General features: G+C 36.7%; 1 protein-coding gene across 14 annotated transcripts in view; it reads right to left on the bottom strand.

Annotated features, from left to right (window-relative positions):
- MAPK10 (mitogen-activated protein kinase 10) overlaps positions 1–22,259 on the bottom strand; it is a 198,023-nt gene that overhangs the window by 76,352 nt on the left and 99,412 nt on the right. For 12 of the 14 annotated variants that reach the window (XM_027692825.1, XM_027692822.1, XM_027692828.1 and 9 more), the window contains 2 exons: positions 12,158–12,229; positions 409–578 (listed from right to left, as the gene is read on the bottom strand). In XM_027692825.1, coding sequence (XP_027548626.1) covers positions 409–578; positions 12,158–12,229 — 242 coding nt within the window. Of the gene's footprint in view, positions 1–408; positions 579–12,130; positions 12,230–22,259 lie in introns of all 14 variants that reach the window. The other 2 variants (XM_027692836.1, XM_027692823.1) reach the window with 2 other exon arrangements.

Here is a 22,259-nt window from a genome sequence, read left to right on the forward strand (position 1 = left end):
CCTCGATTCAAAAAACTTCCACTCTGAATACTTGAGAATGTTATGGGATGCGACAAGTTTCTATATTGCTCTCAGTGATTTTTACTGTACAAATACTAAAATTACAGGGTTTACTTGGGATATTATCTGCACTGCCCCTGGAAATAGTGCCACAGCTGTCAATTATGATAAGATCTTTCTCCTGCTCTCTTGCTAGTTACATTTTGCTATGTGGAGAAACAAACCTAGTGCTATCATTCTCACCAACTGGAGAATTTATTAGCAAACCACTGGGCTCCTTCTGCCTCAGGATGTCTGTTGCCTGACTGCTATTTTTGCAATTTTAGACTATGTCTGTGGTTAGCAAACTGTGAAGAAATGCAAAACACAAATCTATTTAAAAGCATAAGAGAAACTGCTGATACTTACCAAACTATTCCCTGAGCCCCAGAGCCAATGGGTTTCAAGTTCTGGTAGCGTTTGAGAACTGTGAAGGTCGAGTCACCTACTTCCACGCTGTAGAACTGGTTGTCAACTTTGCTTTTGCTCATGTTGTAATGTTTGGCAATATATGACACATCCACTTGTTTCCCAAATCCCTGTTGTACAGAAGAAGGGAAGGGAAGAGGGAGTGGAAAAAAAGAGAGGAACCAAGGTTGGTAAAACATAAGAATACTGATAAAACACTGCCAGCCTAATTTTTCAATATAAATTCTTGCCCTTTTAGGCTCATTGTCATAGATCTACGTGAATCCTCAAATGCTCTCAAAGACTGTATCAAACCTTCTTTTGTGCAGGAAGTCACCATAAAAAGCCACTGATTAAAGAAAACTAGTCAATTCTGCAGCTGATGTTTGTGACATAGTAACTGTCAACTACTGGTCTCTGCTTGCCATTACTGCTGCTTTATGACTAGTGGCTTATGAGTTCATGCAGATTCTGCATTCTCATTTGTATTGCAAAAAATACCTCATTTTAAAATAAGATGACTTACATCAATGTAGAAGTGGGACAAGAAACACAGGAATTAGACTCTCCATCATTGGTCAGAGCGAGCAAATAAGTGTATTCACAAGCGCTAAAGCTTTCTCTGAGCATAAGAAACGCCTTGAGAACGTTTCAACAGGAGATGCAAAAGAAAGTGAGCAGTTTATGAGTCAAACTGTGACCCAACATGGCTCAGCATCACGGAGAGTATTCAGAAGGTTTGGAGTTCTTTCAAAGTTCTAGGTTCCTAAGGATAGGAGAGTTGCTCTCATGACCCAGTAAATGCATTAGTACCAAGCAAATGCCAATTTTCATGACACAAAACCAAGTTTATTCTTGCACTGTAGCTAGCACTGCAGAGCAGTGCTCCTCCCCAAAATTGTAAAATTAAAAATCATTAATTTTTACAAAATTAGAAAAACTCCCCCAAATTTGCAAAATTACCATGCAGAAAGTTACATTATAACCGCTTTATGGCTACTACTGAGCTCAGTTCCCTTAGGAATATGGAGCAAAGTACACAGCAATTTGAGATAAAAATCACAATTAGATGCTTTTAATTTAGGATTCTATACTATGATGTTGAGCACAGAATGCAAAAGTTTAATGTATTACAACAGATCTATCCTCAAATAGCTGACAATTCAGTTATGAAAGTCAAGGCTTTCCCAAATGCCTTCGATAGGGAAAAGCAAAGATGTGCCTCAGTCTGTGCATATATTTTCAAACATGGCTTTTAAATTTTCTTAATTGCTCTACTATAAATTTCTTCCTTTTCCCTCAAAAATCTGAATAATCAGCCTTGTTATGTGTCTATGGACTACTAAGTTGAATTTTGACGGAGCCAGGAAAAAAGTAAAGTTGATTTGGATTGTATTACTCTTTCAATTGAACAGAACATGACTGAAGTGTTCCATGAAGCTGGTCATTAAAAACAGATAACTGACCTTTCTGAGCACTTGGATTGTCAGGTTTGCCTTAGGACAATTAATATTATTTTTCTGTCCATTATCTCTCTGGAAGGTCCATTGTCACTGGACAGCACTGGTTCATCCTAACCAATTCATTTAAAGACTTCAAAACATTTTAATAAATGTAGCTCTTCATTCAAACATAAAATCTGATTTCAGAAGACCAATTAGAAACTTTACATATACTTTTTATTCAGATGTGGCAGGGGTGGGAGGGAGGGAAGCCCTGCCCTAACACAGAAAGTGAGAAGTTTATGGGCACTGACACAGTGGCAAATTGAAGGTTACAGAGAGTGAAATGATTCCACAAGAGGTTTGAATTTTTGTCATTGCAAGACAGACTGCATCTGATTCACACTGTGTAGTCTTAGTCTTAAAATTTCTTCCATTAAGTAGCCCAGATATTCATACCAGACCTGGGATTGAGAGGCTTTTTTTTTTAATAATAAGCTCCTGATAGACAAGAATTTCACAGCTCCCTCTGGCTAGACACAAACATTTGGAGCGTGGTTTCTTCTGATGTCATTATCAGAACAATGCGTGAGATGTTCAGCATTAACACCCATTACTCTGAAATCGATGTTTATATATAAAGCGTCAGCATAAAAATTGCATTCCTTAGTGAGCCTGACTCATAGCCAGCTTCCCTGGAAGCACAGATACAGAGACTTTTTTAAACACATTTGATAACTGTGTTAAGGCTTGGGTGAGCCAGGCCTGCCACAACTTGTTTGCGTCCTCACTCCCAAGCTACCTGACAGTTTGTTGTGTGGTATGGAGCTACATGGGAACAGATATATTATCACTCTACATTTAGAATTGTGTGCACATCAAAAATTCTGGCTTTTAAGTTAGTCTAACTGTGTGAATTACCGGTCTCAGGAACCTCATGCTCCCTACAGTGGGATTTCTGAACTACAGCAGTTCCAGCAGGTGTTTATTTTAAATCTTAATTAAAACAGCTCAAACTCACCACTTTATAGTACCTCAGTTATATGGATAATTAGCAAATGTAATTGCTTCAGTCAGCAGCAACTAAAGTCATGGGACACAGAAAATCACAACTGGTAAGAACACACAAATGTCCTGATGAGCAGCTCACGTCTATGTAACACAGACCATTCCTATAACAATCTGCTTCTAACAGTGTGTGAGTAAAAAAGGTAAAGATTATTTTATTTTTCATGGAATCTTTTTTTTCTGTTTGGATTAATATTTTTCTGTGTACTTAAGAATCTGTGCACCATAAGGTCTTTGACAAAAAACAAAAATATAAACACCGAGCATTACTTCTGATTCAGTTTGAAGTTAACTTCAAGCAGAATGCCTCTGCTGAGTGACAAACACTTCAGTTTTGTGGATAGGCTGAATAGTTTCCAGGTCATCTACTAGGTTGCCTCCTCAATTTAAAACCCACACCCCTAAAAAACTACAAAAAACCCCCATATTTTCCAATTTTTCCGAAGCCTAAATAAGCAAAACAAAAACACAATAAGCTTACTGCTACAGCTCAATGTACTGCTTACTTTCATAAGAACCAGAAGATGAATGATGTAAGTATCCTTGTCATGATGCTAACTTATATCAAATCCCTAAATCAATAAATTAACAGCTTTATTGGATTAATCACATCTGATCAGATCCCCAAACCAAGATGACACATAACCAAGAACCATCTTCAAGGTGATACAACAGCCACTTCCTAACGAGGACAAGGAAATGGCAGTTTTGTTTAAAATTAGGGTAAAAAACTTTTTCCCATTAGCAAGAAAATTGATAGTCTTTATAGAGCACATCAGTATTAGTTTTAGTTTCAAACCCTGATGAAATGCTTCTTCAAATCCACATAACTCACCTTAAAGAAACCTGCACACTACATTTTTGTCTTGTTTTGTTACATTTTCAGTGTTCACTCAAACCCCTTCGAGAAGCTTTGGTGTTGGTATAGAAAAAATATCCCCTTCCCTCCTTTCCCTGCCCTCCATCTACACCACTAAGCTATTTCAGATTCAGGTTTCAGTGCATAATGTTTACAAGTTCCGTACTGGCAGCTTAATTTAAAGCTTTGATTATCTGGCATCAGAAAGGAACCCAAGGCTAGGAATTTCCAGTATACACCCTTCTGTATAAACACCTAAACCAGAAACTTCTCTCGAATGAGACTGATACTGACAGCTTAAGAAACTGGGAACTAGCACTTCATTCAGAATTAGATGGGGGAAGGAAGTTTATAGTAACACATGGCAATCAGGTTTGCTTCTCAGGATATCATAGAAAAGGTGTATAGGTTTCATATGGCAAAGTGAATTCCAGCGAGTCAAATTTTCAGGTGAACTTTAAATGAACTTGGGTGAGCTACAATACTGGGGCCCCAAAGTAAGAGTAAACATTGCAGATGTGAAACAAAAGCAAATTTCTTCATTCTTTTCACTTTGAACGGAACACATCTAAGTTTCACAGACCTTTGCATAATGTGAAAGATTATTCCTCAGAGACAAAGGAAGCATTGGAGTGCCATTTGTTCTTGTTTTTTATAACTATTTAGACAATGGAATTACATTGCTTCAACACTGATAGGAACTTAACTTTCATTTCACATATACAAAAATGTAAGAACCATTATTTTGGTTTTTAGACAAAATTGAAAACTTCTAAACACACACTCCCACACCCACTCCCCAATGCCATTCTCTTTCCTCCATCCTGAGAAAGTTAAGGGAAAGAGATGTGAAAGTTTTTCAGCCATGAAAACATAACTGTCCTTGTTGGCTCATTTAAACACATCTGCAATGATGTGTTATTTGCTTAATATTCAACCAATTGAGAAGGACAGAAAATAAACTGTTGAGACTGAAACATTTGAGGTGAAGGCAAAAAGATACTCTCACCATTACTAAATGCTTAGAGAGCATATATATTTTGCTTTCAAAGAACAATTACTTAAAAATTCAGTGAAACTTAAATAACCTACTGGCTCACACAGTTACAAACTGTATTCTTTCCATTTTTTTCTTTCGGAGCACAGACAGCAAGAAAGTTAAAAAGCACAACAGAAAGAAAATGATGTTATTTTCTATATTATGAGGTTAACTGCTTCCCAATATCCCATTTTATTTGTCTATTTCTATCCTACAAAATAACCATATTTATAATATTTCACAGGCAGACCTTTGTTTCTGAACACCATTCCTTCTATTATTGATGAGCCTAAAATATCACAATTTCTTACAGCTCAGTATCTCATCCATTTTATCTTTTATAGATACAAATCACACTAATGGCAGTTGAAGACAAATTGTTCTCTTTTGCATCTCCAAGACAATGAGTGCTGTCATAGAACCTGTTAGTGGGCGTCAGTGGAGGGGAAACTTGACCTCCACATGTGCATCCTTCCCTGTCTGCCCACAGGAATACCTACAGGGACACCCTTTCCAGGGTGCTAGGATGCAAGGCTACTGAAATCAGCTAAATGACTCCACTTGTGTAAATGCAGGTGAGGAAAAGAATTAGATGGGAGGCTGCCTCCTAATTTGCAGCTGGCACAGTGCCCAAAGACAGAGAGGATGTTCTGAGCCAGCAATCTTGATGGCTCACCAGTGGCCTCCACACCTCCACCCCACCTCAGGCAGAGATTGGTATAGACAAAAGCACATTTCAGAGGTGGATGCCACCTTTGATTCCCTCAGGATCCAAAAGGATAATATCTTAAAGCTACAATTTGACCTTAGAAGTCACATGCTGAGATTATACAAATTGAAATTCACAAGTATGGTAAAACCCTCACTCTTCTTGCCAGCTTCAAAAACTTCTACAGAGGCAAGACCTGCTCACCTCTGCACATCGGCTAAGGCAACAACGCTATTAATTTAATGGCTATCCTCCCACTTGCACAGCTGTAATTTTCTCACAAGATTCAAGTGCCAGAATTCTGGGATAAACATGCATTTACTGAGACCTCTGCTTTGGATTTAATGATGACATGTTTTGCTGTGTCAATTTGGATGGCCACAGAAAATGCCACTTGGGAAATATAGAGTATCTTTGCACAGAAAGACCTAGTAAAGTATTTTTAATCATGTATTCTGTATATGCCACATTTATGGCAGAAATTATGTCTATTTTTCTCACCATAAACACATACTTCTCATTTATTCTACTCAAAAGCCCACAGATAGAGATCAAATCTTCTAGATAAAGTAGGTTTTTCATCCTCTGTGTGTGTGTTTGGATGTAATATTACAGGTTTTGATCTTACCAGCCATATCACACCACAGTTCTCCATTCTTCCACCTCACTCTCATCCTGTAAGGATTGTATTAGGCAGCCAAATCTTCCTGATTTTAGTGTGTTTTGAGTGGGATTTAAATGTTAATTCTCTGCCTTCTTTTAATCTCTCTCCAGCAGCCCTGCTCTAGACACCAGACACAATCTACATTCCTTTATCAAGTTTGCCTTTCAAGTAGCCAGGTGAGCCCTGCAAACAACTCAACCTCAACTGGTTAGTCATTGATCTTTACACATTTGCTTTGTTCACGCTATTTTAACACATCATATAAAACATCTTATTAGATGGAGGACAATATACATAAGTGCTGTTTTTTGGGGTTTGGGGGGTTTTTGTTTTGAGGTTTTTTTTTGTTTAAACACTGTCCTTGTTTAACCTCTTCTAACTGAGATACCAAAAAACAATCAGATCATGTAGTTCTTACCTAGTTCTGATTACACATGAAGTGCCAGGTCTGCCTTCTCTCTCCTTTTCAATTTTACCTACTCAAAACACGAAGTAAGCACTACTTACTTACTCTTCACTTGTCCTCAGCATGTTCATTGAGTTTTATCCACTTTTAATTCCTTTTTTACTGGCACAAAATTTTCAGAGCTCATTTATAACTGTGGTATCCCACGTTGCTCAGAAGTCCCTGTGACCCAAAAGTGCGTGCTTCATTCCAGGCCAGATTTCAAACAGATGACCAATATGTGTCTGCACAACAAAACAACTAGTTCAAATGATTCCTCATTCCCCTGATGCCTGAAGAACTCAATACTGTCATACTGGTGACATCCAATCCTGGCGATTGTACCGAAGAAGGTAGGGTTGAAAGGACTGACCAAGAAACACAGAGAAAAAAATTCCTAGAGACTGAGGTTTCTTTATGGACAGGAATAACCAAAAATATGGGAAAGAAAGATTTGAGACTAGGTGTTAAAGCTACTGTGAATATGTTTGCAAACATCTGACTCAGGTACAGCTCCCGAAGCAGAAAACCAGCAAAGACCCACTGTGGATCTGTGGCCAAAACAGAGGAAAGCAACGTCAACAGCAACATCTATGTTAGATGAGAAGAAACACTGCAGTGTGTATATTCAGTTTGTTCTGAGGCCCTAGATTTAAAAAAGAAGAACTAACATGGGAAGAAGCAAGATACAATAAAGATTAGGAAAGAGAAATGGGATCAGTAGAAGTAGGTCGAAGCATCACAACATTAAGGAATGAAAAGTACACTCAATTTATCAACAATAGTGTAGGGGTTAAGAAGGGTTCTGAAGAAGTACAGTGTGTTAAAAACATAGGAGACCCGAGATGGGATTAACAGCTCTTCTTTATTTATTGCATATGTTGATAATACAATATATTTCAAATGGTTTACACTTCTCAGGAAATTGAAATTACACTGAAATACTGGGTATTGTTTAAGAAGCTTTCTTCTAGGGGCAGCAAGAAGACTGACTACATGAGGTGCTGTGCCCCAATGCACATCATGTCTTTCTTTAAAAATAAAGAGGCATGTAGCAACAGTACAGATGAAGTACTAGAAAGCTCAACTTCTCAATATGATTATATAATTACAGTATTTGCCATGAAGACAATAGTTAATGAAAAGATTCTCCCTTTTTATAAATAAAGACCATATGGAGCTAAATAATTTAATCATGCCTTTAGTTAGAAATAGCTAGCTCTTGACCCTGTGAAGTATTATTCTACTCCTACAAATCTAAGACACATACCACCCCTTGTTGATGGCTTATGAATGCCAATTAATCTCCCATTGGAGATTAGGCATAATTATAGGACATTCTGCATCAATACAGTTTCTTAAATGGACAAAGTGGTGACTCCATTCAATTTGACAAAAGCATTATTTGTAAAAAAAAGTGGTTTATCAAACATCAAAAATAGACTAGATGAATCAGCCAATAAACAAAGAGCAATGCCATTATTAATACTGATCTTTTCTGTGTGTAAAATGAGACGTTTCCTAAAATCATGTGATTTTTAAATGGTCATTGATGCAATATTGCACTGTTTATATACCATTTATTCAAGACAGGTAAACATGACTGTGGAAATAAAGTAAGTCAGCAAAATATAGGGAGAAAAATATGCCTAGAGAGAAATTAAAGCCTTTTAAATCTTTGGCGTTTTTTGTTCATTTGTTTGGTGGTGGGTTTTGTTGTTGATCTGTTTGTTTTTTTGAGTTGAGTAGGACTTTGCAAAAATATCCTCAACATGCACACTAAGATTTCATTAGGTTTTTATACAGTGGCATCAGTACAGCATCAATTCCAACTTCAGCATGCAAAAACACTGACATACTGTCTGGCACATGAAATTGTTTAAATTGGGCAATAAAAACTAGTGATGATGTGTAACCAAAGAAATAGCATGTGAATTTACACACATGATTCACTTTAATTTTTTTCTTAATGTGTATGGCTGGGTCCTCAATAGCTAATCTCACAGTAATTCCACATCCCACTTTTCTGTTAAAAAAGATTCGATTTTTAAATTAAATTTTTAAATTAAAATATTAAGTGTAGCAATACAGAAATTTTCTGATATACAAATTGTAATAATAAAGATGTGTTTTTTAAAGAAAAGAAAATTCAGTACTACTGATCCAAGTTAAAAAAAAAAAAGAAAAAAATCAAGGAATTGTATTCTAAGTAAAGCTATCCCATGTAGCTACAAGTTTAGGAAACTTAAAAATTCTGACAGGTTATACATGTTTTGATATTGATTAAAAAATATACTGAAAGACTAAATGGAGGAAAATATGGATGAAGCAGTCAGTATCCTTTAGGCATTGTTAGCTATTATTATTAGTATTAAAATTTAATGTCCTATTCTACTTACAGTATACTACTCTGCATTACATTGTGCTTCAATAAAAATGTGTAGGGTCCTACAGATAAAGCTTGTTGGTGATATCAACCTTACAGAAGTATAATGAAATTCTATAGGCTTTCTTGTCCTACCTTTCTATTATCATAGAAAAGCAGATATCCTTTTCCTCAGCCTTAAAAGAGATGGCTGTTTCAGAACATGAATTAGCTAGCATTGTCCAGTAATTCCAGATTCAGGTATTTTTATATTGCAAATGGGGTGAAGGGGTGAGGAAATACATATTTACTCTACTTATGCTACTGGGTATTTCTCAGTAAGGGTTTTCCCTTTTCCTTAAGTTGGAAATTCTTAAAATTCTGTTCCTGCTGAATTAGCATTTCATCATACAAAACTAATATGCTCATTGGCATAAGCTCTTTGTCAAGAGAAAGAGTCCACAATTATGCATATGCCACTTCCCTTCACAGTCCATAAAGCCTTTAGGCCATGAGAGAGAAATCGCCACAAATATATGTTACAAGAAAAATACACCCCCAGTACTAAAAATAATTGGAGTTCTGCTCAGTACTGTAGCTTTATAAAGGACTCTCCAGCACAACTCTTAAGCTTTGTAGAAAGTCTGCAGTGGTGTGTAAATTTGAAATGGAAGCAGGACTTGTACATAATAAACACGAGCCACATGTTCACTCAAAGCTACAGTTTTGTGCTCTCTTGTCTAGATACTGTCGGGATAGTTGTCAGTTTTAGACACCTCAAGATATGAGTGGCAATATCTACCTGTTGCTGATTACAACCATTCTGCTGTGACATCATCATCTTTTGTTAACAGAATCTTATCAGTTCACTGATTCAGCAGATGGAAGTTTCGTAAAGGTACAAATGAGCTTTATACTTAAAGCAGAAGCGTTATTAGTAAACCACAGGGCATTTGATTTCCACATTAGCATTAATAAGAATGGAATAAACAATATTACTACCTGGAGACTTATTCATAGTCTCTAAATAAAGACCTGGATATTTGAATGAAGTATTACAAGGACAGAGAAATAAGTCCCATCCCACCCTATGCAATACAAATGAACAGCATCCATGACAGATAAGGTCTTAATGCAACAAACCACTTAATTTAGAGACTGTTTTTGTACATAATGCTAACTCCTATTTGGATCAATCAGTACTTATCTTTATGGAGAGAATAAATTAATATGAAGCTTAAACCAGCTTTTATCTGCAAGAGAATCAATGTGAAGATCTGAAGACCCCTGAAAAAGGTATTTGTGGGATAAGTACTTGAACAATAGAATCCTGTTTCCTACAATATCAGGATAGTATCTCTTTGTGTGTATTTATTGGATGACTCCTCTCTGGACACCTGCTGCAGCCATTAAAAATGAATCTATTTCATTCAGTGATAAAAATGCATCCAAAACGCTGTCGATTTCATCATATACACTTTAACAAAAACACTGTGAATACGTTTGGTTCTTTGTGTTCCTCTAACACCTTTTATCAAGTTATGGTAATAGAAAAGGAATGTCTTCAGTAAATCAAGAACCTGGAGTGCAGTGACAGAAAGGATTGGCTGCACATAGTCACGCACTGACTGATGCCAACACTAAATGAGAATGGGATGTAAAAGGAAGTGATTTAGAGTACATTTCCTCTCTGCATGTGTAAAACAGAAATGTTTCTGTGCAGCTTTGTTTTGGTCTAAGTAAAAGGGAGAGGAAAGTCAGCACCAGAGCTATGCAAAAAACTCTGTTCTGCATAGTGAAAGTAACGTTTTCATCAATAACATCTTTTTCATAAAATGTGAGAAAAAAAAAACTGTTTTGCAATTTTTGCAATTTTTTTTTTAACCAAACTGTCAAAACATTACAAAAATACTATGTTTAGCAAAATCCCTTCTCTCAAAAACCATGGAAGAATTAAGCCAGTTGAACATATCACACAAAGAACAGAAGATAAAAAAGAGAAGACAGTTAGACAGATTATCAAACTGAATAGCCAAGATCCATCCCAGAACTGACGATACTTAGTCCAGAGCCAACCTTCTCAGGAGAACAAGTATTTAGTACTTCAGAGTTAAAAAACGTAAAGTAAACCTTCCAACACCTGACACTGTTTTGTATGAAATGCTTACATACACATAGTAGCCCTTTCTTCTTGAACTTACTTGAACTTACTTGAACCCCAAATGCAATATAAAAGGCAAAAAATAGTGTTTATCATAACGTAATTTCTAAGAACGCAGCATCACTCTCACCCTGAAAATTGAAGAATGTTCCTAATGTCCCCCCAGTGAGTTAGATTACTGGTGTTCCATCAGTGTTCCATCTCACAAAAAAACCCAAACCCCCCGAACAAGAAAAAACCCCTAAACTATGAAGAGACAGAATTCAAGCACAAAAGACTGTACAGAAGTGAGAAAAAAAGTCATCTTTCAATCATGAATGAAAAAATACGCATATACATACATATATGCTAGCTAACTTAACCAAGAGAATCAAAAACTGGACAAATCAATAAGCTTTTTTCTTTGCATCACTGATTTAATCTCAGCCTTGTAGACTTCCATGTATCGTGACCAAGCAATTTCAAGGGTAATGTAGAAATACAGAATTGGCTGTTGTGCAGTCTCACGACTCTGGAACCTGCATAGCACGTGGAGTTCAATGGGAGACAAGACAAACACCACAATTTTAATTACCCTCCCTACACTTCCAGTAAAGGTAAACTAAGGGGCAGAAAATTACAGTCACAGGCTACAATGTGAAAGGCTCTGTCTCAAAAAACCCTAGAGGCTAAGATAAAATAGTTTTAGTTTGCATTTTTTCTGTTTGCAAACTGTGCCATTATTTTTCACTAAAAAAATTACATTAACATCAATCTACAAAATAAACTTAAAAGTAAATAGAAAAGTAATTTTTGTGATGCATTTTTCTATTTTTTTGTATTTATTCTCTTTCTTATAACCAGTTACTCGCAGTAAGCTTCTGAAATTCACTTCTATTTTTCTTTTATTATAGTATGAATTGCAAAAATGAAGTACAAGTATATACTGTACCTTGTTTTACCTGTAAGGAACACACACCTGACAAAAGGCAATCTTCACATCCAGAGTAGGTTCACCACAATAATACAAGAAATGGCGGCTCATAAATACCTGCAATTAAAGAAAAGTAGACATAGAAATCTTGTCTGTCTGCTGATGTGCAAGTACAATGCAGCTCTAGCTTCATTTGGATTCTAAACCCAACCCGAGCTGCTATCCAGCTCATGGACAAAAGAAATGTTGGAACACTGAACTGTAAATAGGATTTAAATTCTTTCTGATGCTCCCCGAGGTTATGGCTTCAAATATTACTTGGTTACATCTTTAAAATTTTACAGTAACTGATGCCATTACCTCAAAGTTTATCATGTCACTGGTATACTCCTACACCAACAAAAAATTAAAATCAGGTCAATAATGTTTTAAACAATGTGGGAATGGGAGACAGTTATTGTCATGGGGAGGAAAGAAACAAGTCCTAAGTTGAGAAATATTAGGAAAGTTATAGAAATGGAAAGACTAATTACATTGCCATATAAATCCATGGCACAACCACTTTCTGAATGTAGTTCTGGTTCTCATCTTAAGATTATACAACTAAAAAAGCTACAGTAAAAGGCAGTAAAAAGGGTTCAAAGCACATACAGATTCCACATATGAAACAACTACACAGACTGGGAATTTTTTTTAGCCTGTAAAAGAACTGAGTGGAAATATGCTGGAGACCCACAAAGTGAGTGGCATACTTAAAAATGAAAACAGGCTCCCATTCCTCTTTTTTTAATGAAAAAAATTTGTGGCATCATGTTATTTTATCAAAAAACAGATTTAGAATCAGCAATAGGAGAGACATCTTTATATGCTCCTTTATCACTGTGAAACTCCCTGCCTCATGTTGCTGTGGAAGTCAGAAGTCAACATAAGTACTAATATGATTAGGCAAATTCACATAAGAAGTATTCTGCTAAAGGCTATTGACCTCAAAAATATCATCCCTGACCCAAGACAACTCTGAGTCACAGTCTGCCACTACATGCTCACCCCATTTTTAGATTCTTTCACAGGCATCTGATATTGGCTAAGGGAGTCCTACACTAGACTAGACAGGCCTCCCTGTGTACCCTATTATAGTTCTGACTAACCAATCCTTTCCTAGCTGCATTCTAGCATGGACATCAATAGAAAAAAAAACAACCATAAACCAAAACACAGCAATGCTATCAAGCTGGAACAGGTATCTGTGTCACAAGACTTTGAAGCACATCAATTTTTCTGCATGACCCCAGAAGACCATCCAAAATGAACACACCAAACAACAACAACAACAAAAACTTTTAACAGTACAATTAAAAAGGAAAGTAACTCTTAGGTAAGATGAAATAAGTAATATATAACTTCATGTTTTTCTTTTCAATATAAGCTCATTGGAGAGACTTAAAAATCAAAACAAAGCAACCATCCAACCATCACTGCATGACGATAAAGCCATGATTCTGAAACACTATGTAGCTACTTAGGGCACTTGTCTCCAACAGGAACAATTAATTAACTTCAGGTGTAAATGGCACTAAATAAGACAAGACTTAATCTGGAGTGACTTCAACTCACACCAACTGATCAGGACTAAAGAAACTGCAAGAAAGTTTTCCCCAGTACTTGCCAACTTCAACGCATCACATGCTCCCACATGAGTTTAATTTTTAATGAATGAACGTATGAATAATCCTGTTATGAAAGCAAGTTCATGACCTTTTCTGCATCACATTACAATGTCTGAGATTGCTGTCTCATTGCCCAGTGAGTCATTACCAGTGCCTCACACTCCACAGTGGGTTTATATTAGTTTATGTTGAAACAAGAAGAAAGAATACTTTTTTTTAAAGAAAAAAAAAGCTTTTGTCATTAGTCATATTGCCAATGATTTCTGGAAAGCCAGAAGATAGTTACACTGTCATGCTGCACTTATATGCACTGGCATGATGCACTATGTTGCTATAATAATCAATGACTGAAATGTCAATACGATCAATATATGGTTATAACATACCAAATTCAAGAAAGAAACTAATAGTGGTAAGTGAAGAAAGGAAGGGAAGAAAATTGGGGTAATTTGATTTCTCACTGCATTTGCTGTGAGGGTCTACTGAGAAGACACATTTTGTATTATATATGCATTACAAGGCATACACAGCTCCTCACTTTCCACAAGAGTGACTGTAACTTAATAGTCACCCTGGGCAGAGCAATAGACTGGTGAATTTTATGAACTGGAATACATTTTACAATTTATTATGTTGTCTTTGTATGCAGTCCATGCTTATAAAATAATAGAAGCATGATACGTTTTAATGACCTAGATCAATACCCACATTCCTCTGTACATGAGATATACCAAATGAATCACTACAGAGCTGAGTTCTTCCAACTGTAGCAATAAGAATACACAGCACAGCATAGAGGTCTGTAAGACCATGTACCCAGGGCAAAAAAGCTTTGAGTTCATGTTTTACACAGTGTATATTGAATTCATACAAGGTTCCCTTCAGCGCCCTGTAAGTAATCACACATGTAGGTAACTTCTAATTCCTTCATGCAGAAAATACATTCACACTCACCTGCATAAATCTCTTTGATCATATCTCCTCTGGTGCTACCTGACACCACATCACTAGAGACGTTTAAGAAATGTCAGTGTAAAGTGAATAAAGAACTGGCTTGATGCTGAGATAATTGTGTTACAACATAAAGCAGTTACAAAACAAGAAGCTACTGAGACAAACAGCGTCACTCACTAGAGATCGAAGTCTTAGGTGAGAGCATAAGCATCCAATATTTCTTTACCCTGTTTTTGACACTTCATCTTTTCAACCTTGAGTGAAATCACTCAGGGTGGGAAGAGCTGGGAGAAAGGAACAGTGCTAATACAGCAAAACACCTCATAAAAACCCAGGCCAGCATCCAGCTGGGAAGCGATTGCAGTAGCATCACAGGGAGAAAATGTGTCTGTGAAACACCAACACCACAACTGGATCTCAAATTTTCATCACGATCAAGGCATCTGTATGTCAGAAGCTGTAAAAACATACAAGACTCAGCAGCAAATACATTACCTACTTTCAGGCAAAACAGAACTGGGAGGCACTAAAATTAGGAGAAGGAAAGTAGACATGAAGGGAAGATAAAGAAAATCCTGAAAATTCTCTGAGCTGTCCAGTGGCACAGCCCCCAAGGGAACTGCTGCCTGGAACTGTGAACATACCACGGAGGCTTGGCATCTACCTAGCCTGCTGCTTTGTCATCCTCTTCTTCACTCCACTTCTCCCTTACAAAAAGCTATTCTTCAAAACAGAACATTGACTAAAGACATGCCCCAGTTTTAGGCATGACCTTCCCTTTGCCTGCAGTGCTGCTATCAAATCTGCCTTTTTTGGACAAGGACTTTTTATTTTTAAAAATGGTTATCTGCCTCTCCAGGGGTCAGAAGGATTATCTTATTATTATTCAAACAGCTCTTTGAAGACTGAAAGGATTGAATCAATACTATTAGTATAATTACTGAGAGCAGAGAGGAAACCGTGAAACGAGAGTAGCCAAAACAGACTAGAAAACTAACAGTAACTGTAGTTCTCACATCTTTCTGCTCATCCTTGAATTCTTTCCTCGCCCTCAATGCTATATGATGTTTATATCCAGTGAACGTCTGGGCAATTTGACAACCAATCTTTTGGCCTAGGGAGCCTTGTTTTGCTACCCAGACCACACTATCATTCACATGATTGGCTCCTGGATTGTGGATAGAGAAGCTGTGTTTGCCTTAAGCCAAACAGATGCAAACTTCTGAGGGCCCAGAACTGTTGCTGTACCAAGCCCAGGAGAGCCTCAGCACTTGCACCCACCATGTTGCCTCTAAGCTGCTTCAGTAGCTGAGCTTAATGAGCTCTCTTGTCTGGAGGAAGCATCACAGTCACTTTCTTTTCAGAAAATATCTTCATGATGGTTCCTCATCCCTGTGCCTCCTAATCACCGGGCAAATCCCTCATTCCCAATAACATGGGGCAAATCCCTTGGCCTGTCACAGCATATCTAACGCTTTTTGGGAAAATTCAGAAGACAAATGTGGATTCTCAGGAAAGTTCCACATAACTTTTTAATTCAGAGAGATGAGGGAGCCAGCTGCCTTGCTGCAATGCTGCTTTCTTTGTCACAGCCCAGACAGGCAAGACTCTTCACCTCACCCCACAGGATAACCACCTATGTCAAATGCACCAATCCAGGGATGAAACAGGGCTTTTCCTTTCATGAGAAAAACCACAGCAGCTGTTTGACCTCTATTTAAACCGGTATTGCTGCAGTTACAATGAAAATTCCAAACTAGCCCTGGTGCTGTTCTCACCATCTCACACGCTCCTGAGACAGAGAGGTATTTACAAATCCTAAAACAAAACAAAATGGAAACAAATGGTTCAAGTCCTAATTTAAAAAATAACCCCACATGGAATTAAAAAAAAATAGATTAGAAGTACAAGTTCTAATTTAAACAGGAATCAAATGGCAACTGAAGATACAATAGACAGAACTACCTGTATGTAAAATATCACTAGATTTAAATATAGCACAACATGGCTGTAAACTGGAAGGTTTTAACAGAATCCCAGGACATTTCCCAATAATATGCTATAATCTATGCCTAGTCCCATAAATTCTGACAATCTCAATATATATATATTCATATCAAGTGCCAAATCCAGCATTACTGCTTATTTGATATTATCACCCTAGTACATCTCATGTGCACAACGGGTACAGTGAATGTGCTCCCTATCTTCACAGGCATGTAGCTCTGTACTTGGGCTACAAAAGGTAAATTAAAATATTTATTACAGCCTCATTTTATTTCATTCATGAACATAAATATTCAGAGCATGAAAAAAATTCATGAAATAGCACCATCATTTAAAGTTTTTTATAAAAATCCTGTCCTACTTCAATGAGAGGGGAAAATGGATCAATTTATCTGTCACTTAAAAACCTTCTTAAAAAACACTAATGTTCAAAGATTAACCTTTATGAATTATTAACGCTTCCTGATTTGAAAATGTGTTTCAATAATTTCATGCATTTCCAGTACCGGAATTCCTCCATCCTTCATCTGAAAATACATGCTCTCACCACAGTATCTTAAAAGTTCTCTGAAACTTTCAGTAATGCTGTCACTCCTGTAACTATATTTTTCCTTTACTGAAATTTGACTATTCTGCTTTGTGTAAAAAACAAGAGGAATGTAGGAAATAATGAAGATCTGACCAAATGCACATAGTATGACAAAGCATACTGGCAGAGAATGGTAATGTCTGATCCCCAGACTCCAACAGAATTTCAAATGTGGGCTTTGTCACCTTTAATATGCTCAAGAAAGAAGGTCTGCAATTTGCCCACATTTTTCATATAATTGCTGCCAGTTATGATTGGGATATATATGTTCAAATAATCCTGTCAAATTGGTCTTCAAAGAAAAAAACTTCAGGCTTTTCAGCGATTTTTATAGAACTTAAATTTTTTTCACATCTAACTCACAGCACTTCAACAGGAGACCCATTGCTTAGCAAGAAACTCCAAGACCTGACAGGATAAAATTGAACCAAAATTTGCAAGTAGATTAATAATAGACAAGGATAATGTTTCTACTGTAAAAGAGTGCTTTTCTATTGTGTCTATTCTCTCACTTTAATTATTCTTGGAATAACCAGGGAAAGAAATAGGGTGAACAGTGTAATTATCATGGTTAAATCCCAGCAGAAACAGATCGCTTTCCACTGGGATGAAAAGGGATAGCATGTAAAAATGCACAAGAATCATGCAAGTAGCTCTAAAATGAGCTGCTGGAAGAAAAGACAGTGGTGAAGAAAGAATCTAGAATAGCACCGAGAAGGCTTTCAGAGGAAATAGGTTTGAAAGAAAAAATAAAAAACAAACAAACTGAAAAAACAAGGGACAGATTTTCCTATTGATCACAGCTCACGTGCAGAAGATAGGAACAAATGAGCCCTAAGCCTGGCCTTGCTACCAGGTTCTTGTGTATTCCTCAATCCATTATTATGAGTTAGATCTCCACATTTAACAATACTTGTTCTAAATGTCCAAGTTATAACAGTCCACATATACAGGTAATACTTTTATGAAGAGGTACTATCAGAAAAAGAACCTACTCCTGTGAGATGCTGCAGAAGATTAACTAGTCAAAGTTCATGATGATCTTGTTACTATCTCTCATACCTTCTTTTCATTTGCAGCTGAGTATCTCTCTTCCTGATGCAAATTCAAAGAGAATATAAAACCTAGCCACTTTTTAGAGGCATTAAATTAAACTTCAATGTTGGAAACAGCTCTGAATTTACACTGAATGAACCTCCAGCGGTAAACGTGCAAGACCATGACTACTATTGTCAGACAGAAATGAAGAAAATCTAATTGGAAAGAAAAAGACAAAAACTTCAGGTAACCATCTCAGCACAGCTGAATGAAAAATTCTTCCCCCTCGGAAATTTGTTTTTCCCTATTAAAAAAAAAAAAATCCACAAAAAGCTGTTCCTTAGATAAATGTCAGTGGCATAACTGCCTGAAGGTACACAATGAATCACATCAAAACTATTTTTAATACACTCCCAAGTCAGAGCACAATCTCCAAACTAAATCAAATTTGTATTTGCCTTCAGCACAGGTGGCCCTGGCATTTTATGACCGGTGAAAATGACCTATCTTTTAAAGAATGCATAGAGAAAAATACTCAATTACTATCTGCATCAGGTAGTATCAAGAAAGTTAATAGATTTGAATAAACTATATCTTTTAAGTTCTAATACTTTGGAATTAATTTCTAATACATTGAACTGTATGCTATTGGATCTCATTCTTAATAGGCTGCTCTGCTACGAATGTTAACCACCCTATTAGCATGCAAAAAGAATGAAAATCCTGGTTAAAAGCAAAACTCTAACTTCAGGAGAAATGTATGAAAGGCCGGGCACTTAGATCCACATATAGATCCTGTTTCAGGATACCTTCATTTTGTGGCACTATGGTAAGCAACAATTTCTATAACAGTATAATTCAATTTAGGGGAAAAAATGATGGTTTTGGTCACATAAGAGGAACAAATTATATAAACAAAATAATACTTAGCCAACCCTTTACTTATTTGATAAAAATTTTTCTTACATTCTTACATGCTCATCTTTTCTGTATCAAAGCACGTACAGTGGAGATATGAAAAGCTGTTCAGGACTATGGAATAACTTGCTCAACTGAAACATTTGTATTTATGATAACCTTAAAAAAACTACGTAATTGGCCATTGAACTGAGCCAGCTAATTTACCACGCATGGTTATTCAGGACCAGAATCACATTGGAGGGGGCCTTGGAAAATCAATTATCCAACCTCTCTAATCAAAACAAGGACAGTTGCTTCAGTTGTTTGCAAAGTTACAATGCCCAATCCCTGCCTTGGTTTGTATTTGCATATTAATACAGTAGCCACACAACTAAAAATACTATTACTCTAAAAAATGTAAGAGGCTTAGTTCTGGAGTGCAAGTCTGTGGCCATGAGCAGATTACACTGTAAATTCTGCAGCTACAAACCAGCTTATTTCTCAAACAACTAAAATCCGGATTCCTTCCCTTCTGAAAAGCTGTTCTCCCTTCTAAGCTTTAACATTTGTAAATTTTAATTACTTCCATAACAAAAACACTGCTAGAACTACTCATCTTGAGGATGCAAGCAGGATTTATTGCAAAATCACTGCAAATCGTCTGTACCAAATGACAGTTATATATTGTTTTAGAAAACGCAGAAAATATTTTGATACTTTCTGGCTTCTATTGATTAAAACTCTAAATATAAGAGAGAAAAATCTTAATGGAGTAAGAAAAGGCACTGTGCTTTGATGATCAATAACTAAATCTAACATGATGCAAGACTGGAAAGAACAGCTTGTCTGCTTGCTGGGCCATAACCACTCATCTATGCTGCTGTTCTTTAGAACATGTCATGCTAGTGCAGAATGGCTAAAGAAAGATTCCTTTAGAGTTAGGCAGACACAAACCCATCAAAAGTGGGTGTTTCCTTGCTCTAGTCTAATCACAGTTAATGCTGGGTAAAAGTTCTTCAAACTACAAGCCTACAAGCTGGTGCATACAACTGCACAATGCTTTCCCCTTTAGCCTCCTTGGCTGCCTGCAGGCACATGGACACTGATATGTTCTAATAATCTCATATATGTTTTTTTTCTGTTCTTCAAATAGGTATTTCTCCTTAAGAACTACATCAGATTCAGCCATGAAGCTCTTACATTAATCAAGCCTCCAACTACACAAAAACTGAAGTGTAGCATGTACACTTTCACTGATGCTCAACTTCATGTCTGACACACAATTTGCAAGAAATTTAAGCTTACTATATTTAGCAGCTACACCAAAAATAAAACAAAGGGAAATAAAACTATCCATTACTACAAGGAATAATAATGATAATTACTTATCCACTGAATACAATGAAAGTTCCAGGGTCCGACAAAACAATGAGAGGCGAACTATTTAAAGAAAGCATATCTGCTGCTGCCAAGTGGTTTTGCTGCAAGTGTTATTCAGTTTTCCATATGCAAAACTAGAAATATAGTAGCTCATTAATGCAAAAATACAGAATCATGAAGGGTATTGTTAGTTTCTTATTATACAGATAACCATAAACTAGCACATTAGGAAATAAATTAGTTTTGTGAACTTTGACTAGAGAGGTAAGGAGTGATTAAAACAAAGTCATGTTCCTTTTAGGCTCCTGTATGCAAGTAAATCAAGGAACAGTGTGTTAAAACACAAAGGTTAAGCATGACAAGAAAGTAACTTTTTTTCTTTGTTTCTCTTTGTTCTGTAGAATTGGAACAAAGTGACTTTGATAAAAGTCAGAGGATGGGAATTTCAAATACAGTAAGTAGAAACACTTCTCATGTACAATTCTTTTTAGATCACAAAACTAATATATTGTTGCAGAAAGTACAGCAAGGCCAGGTATTTAATAAAAGCAAGGGTATCCGGATCTATAATCACAGACATAACATGGTTAGGTTTGGGAGGGATCTAAAGATCTTCTAGTTCCAACCTCTCTGCCATGAACAGGGATGCCACTTACTACATCAGCTTGCTCAGAGCCCCATCCAGCCTGGCCTTGAACACTTCCAGGGATGGGGCATCCACAACCTCTCTGAGCAACCTGTGCCAGTGCCTCATCACCCTCACAGTAAAAAAATTCATCTTAACATCTAAACTAAACCTACTCTCTTTTAGTTTAAAACCATTGCCCCTTGTTCTGTCACTATTTGCCTGTATAAAAAGTCCCTCTCTCCTTTTTATAATCCCCCTAAAGGTCCTGAAAGACTGCAGTGAGGTCTTCCCTAAGTCTTGTCTCCAGGCTGAACAACCCCAGTTCTCTCAGCCTGTAATAGCTAATGGTTACAGCAAATAAGATATTCTGGTTCAGAACTTCAATTAGGGTCCTCCTGTCTGAGGCCTACTGTGCAGGGAAAGTCCTATTATGGTTATTTATGGACAACTTAAATGATCAATCTATGTATTACTTTGAAAGAATTTGGACTGGAAGATCAGAGATGAGTATCACAATGTGATACATTGCCATGATCAGGGTAAACATGTATTTACATGAGGGACTTTTACTAAAGAATTCAAGAAGTACAAGAGCACAACCTTATCCTGCTTTTGACTCCCTAAATGTAAGTGCAAAAATAATTCTCAAGCTCTTCCATTTAGCTCCTTCTTATGTAAATTTTCAATAATGCTGCAATCCATATCTTGCTCTTCTAATGATTTTGGTTTCTTTTTCAGCTGTGACTCAATTACCAGAGCTAGAAACCTCCTGATGTCCAGTGTCAAGCTTTCTTTAGGCTCACAACAAAATAGCAAGGTAAATACTGTTTATTTTGTCCAGACCTTTGCGCTTGATTAATTCTATTCCCTATAAATCATTTGCCTTATATTCATCCCATTTAACTACAAGTCTGGAAGAGCACAGGCTAATACATATTTTTTGAAGCTTCACGCACACGTGCCATTGGATCAGTAGCAATAATA

The sequence above is a fragment of the Neopelma chrysocephalum genome, unplaced genomic scaffold (assembly GCF_003984885.1).
Source record: "Neopelma chrysocephalum unplaced genomic scaffold, ASM398488v2 Primary Assembly neopelma1_88, whole genome shotgun sequence".
Taxonomy (NCBI): Eukaryota; Metazoa; Chordata; class Aves; order Passeriformes; family Pipridae; genus Neopelma; species Neopelma chrysocephalum.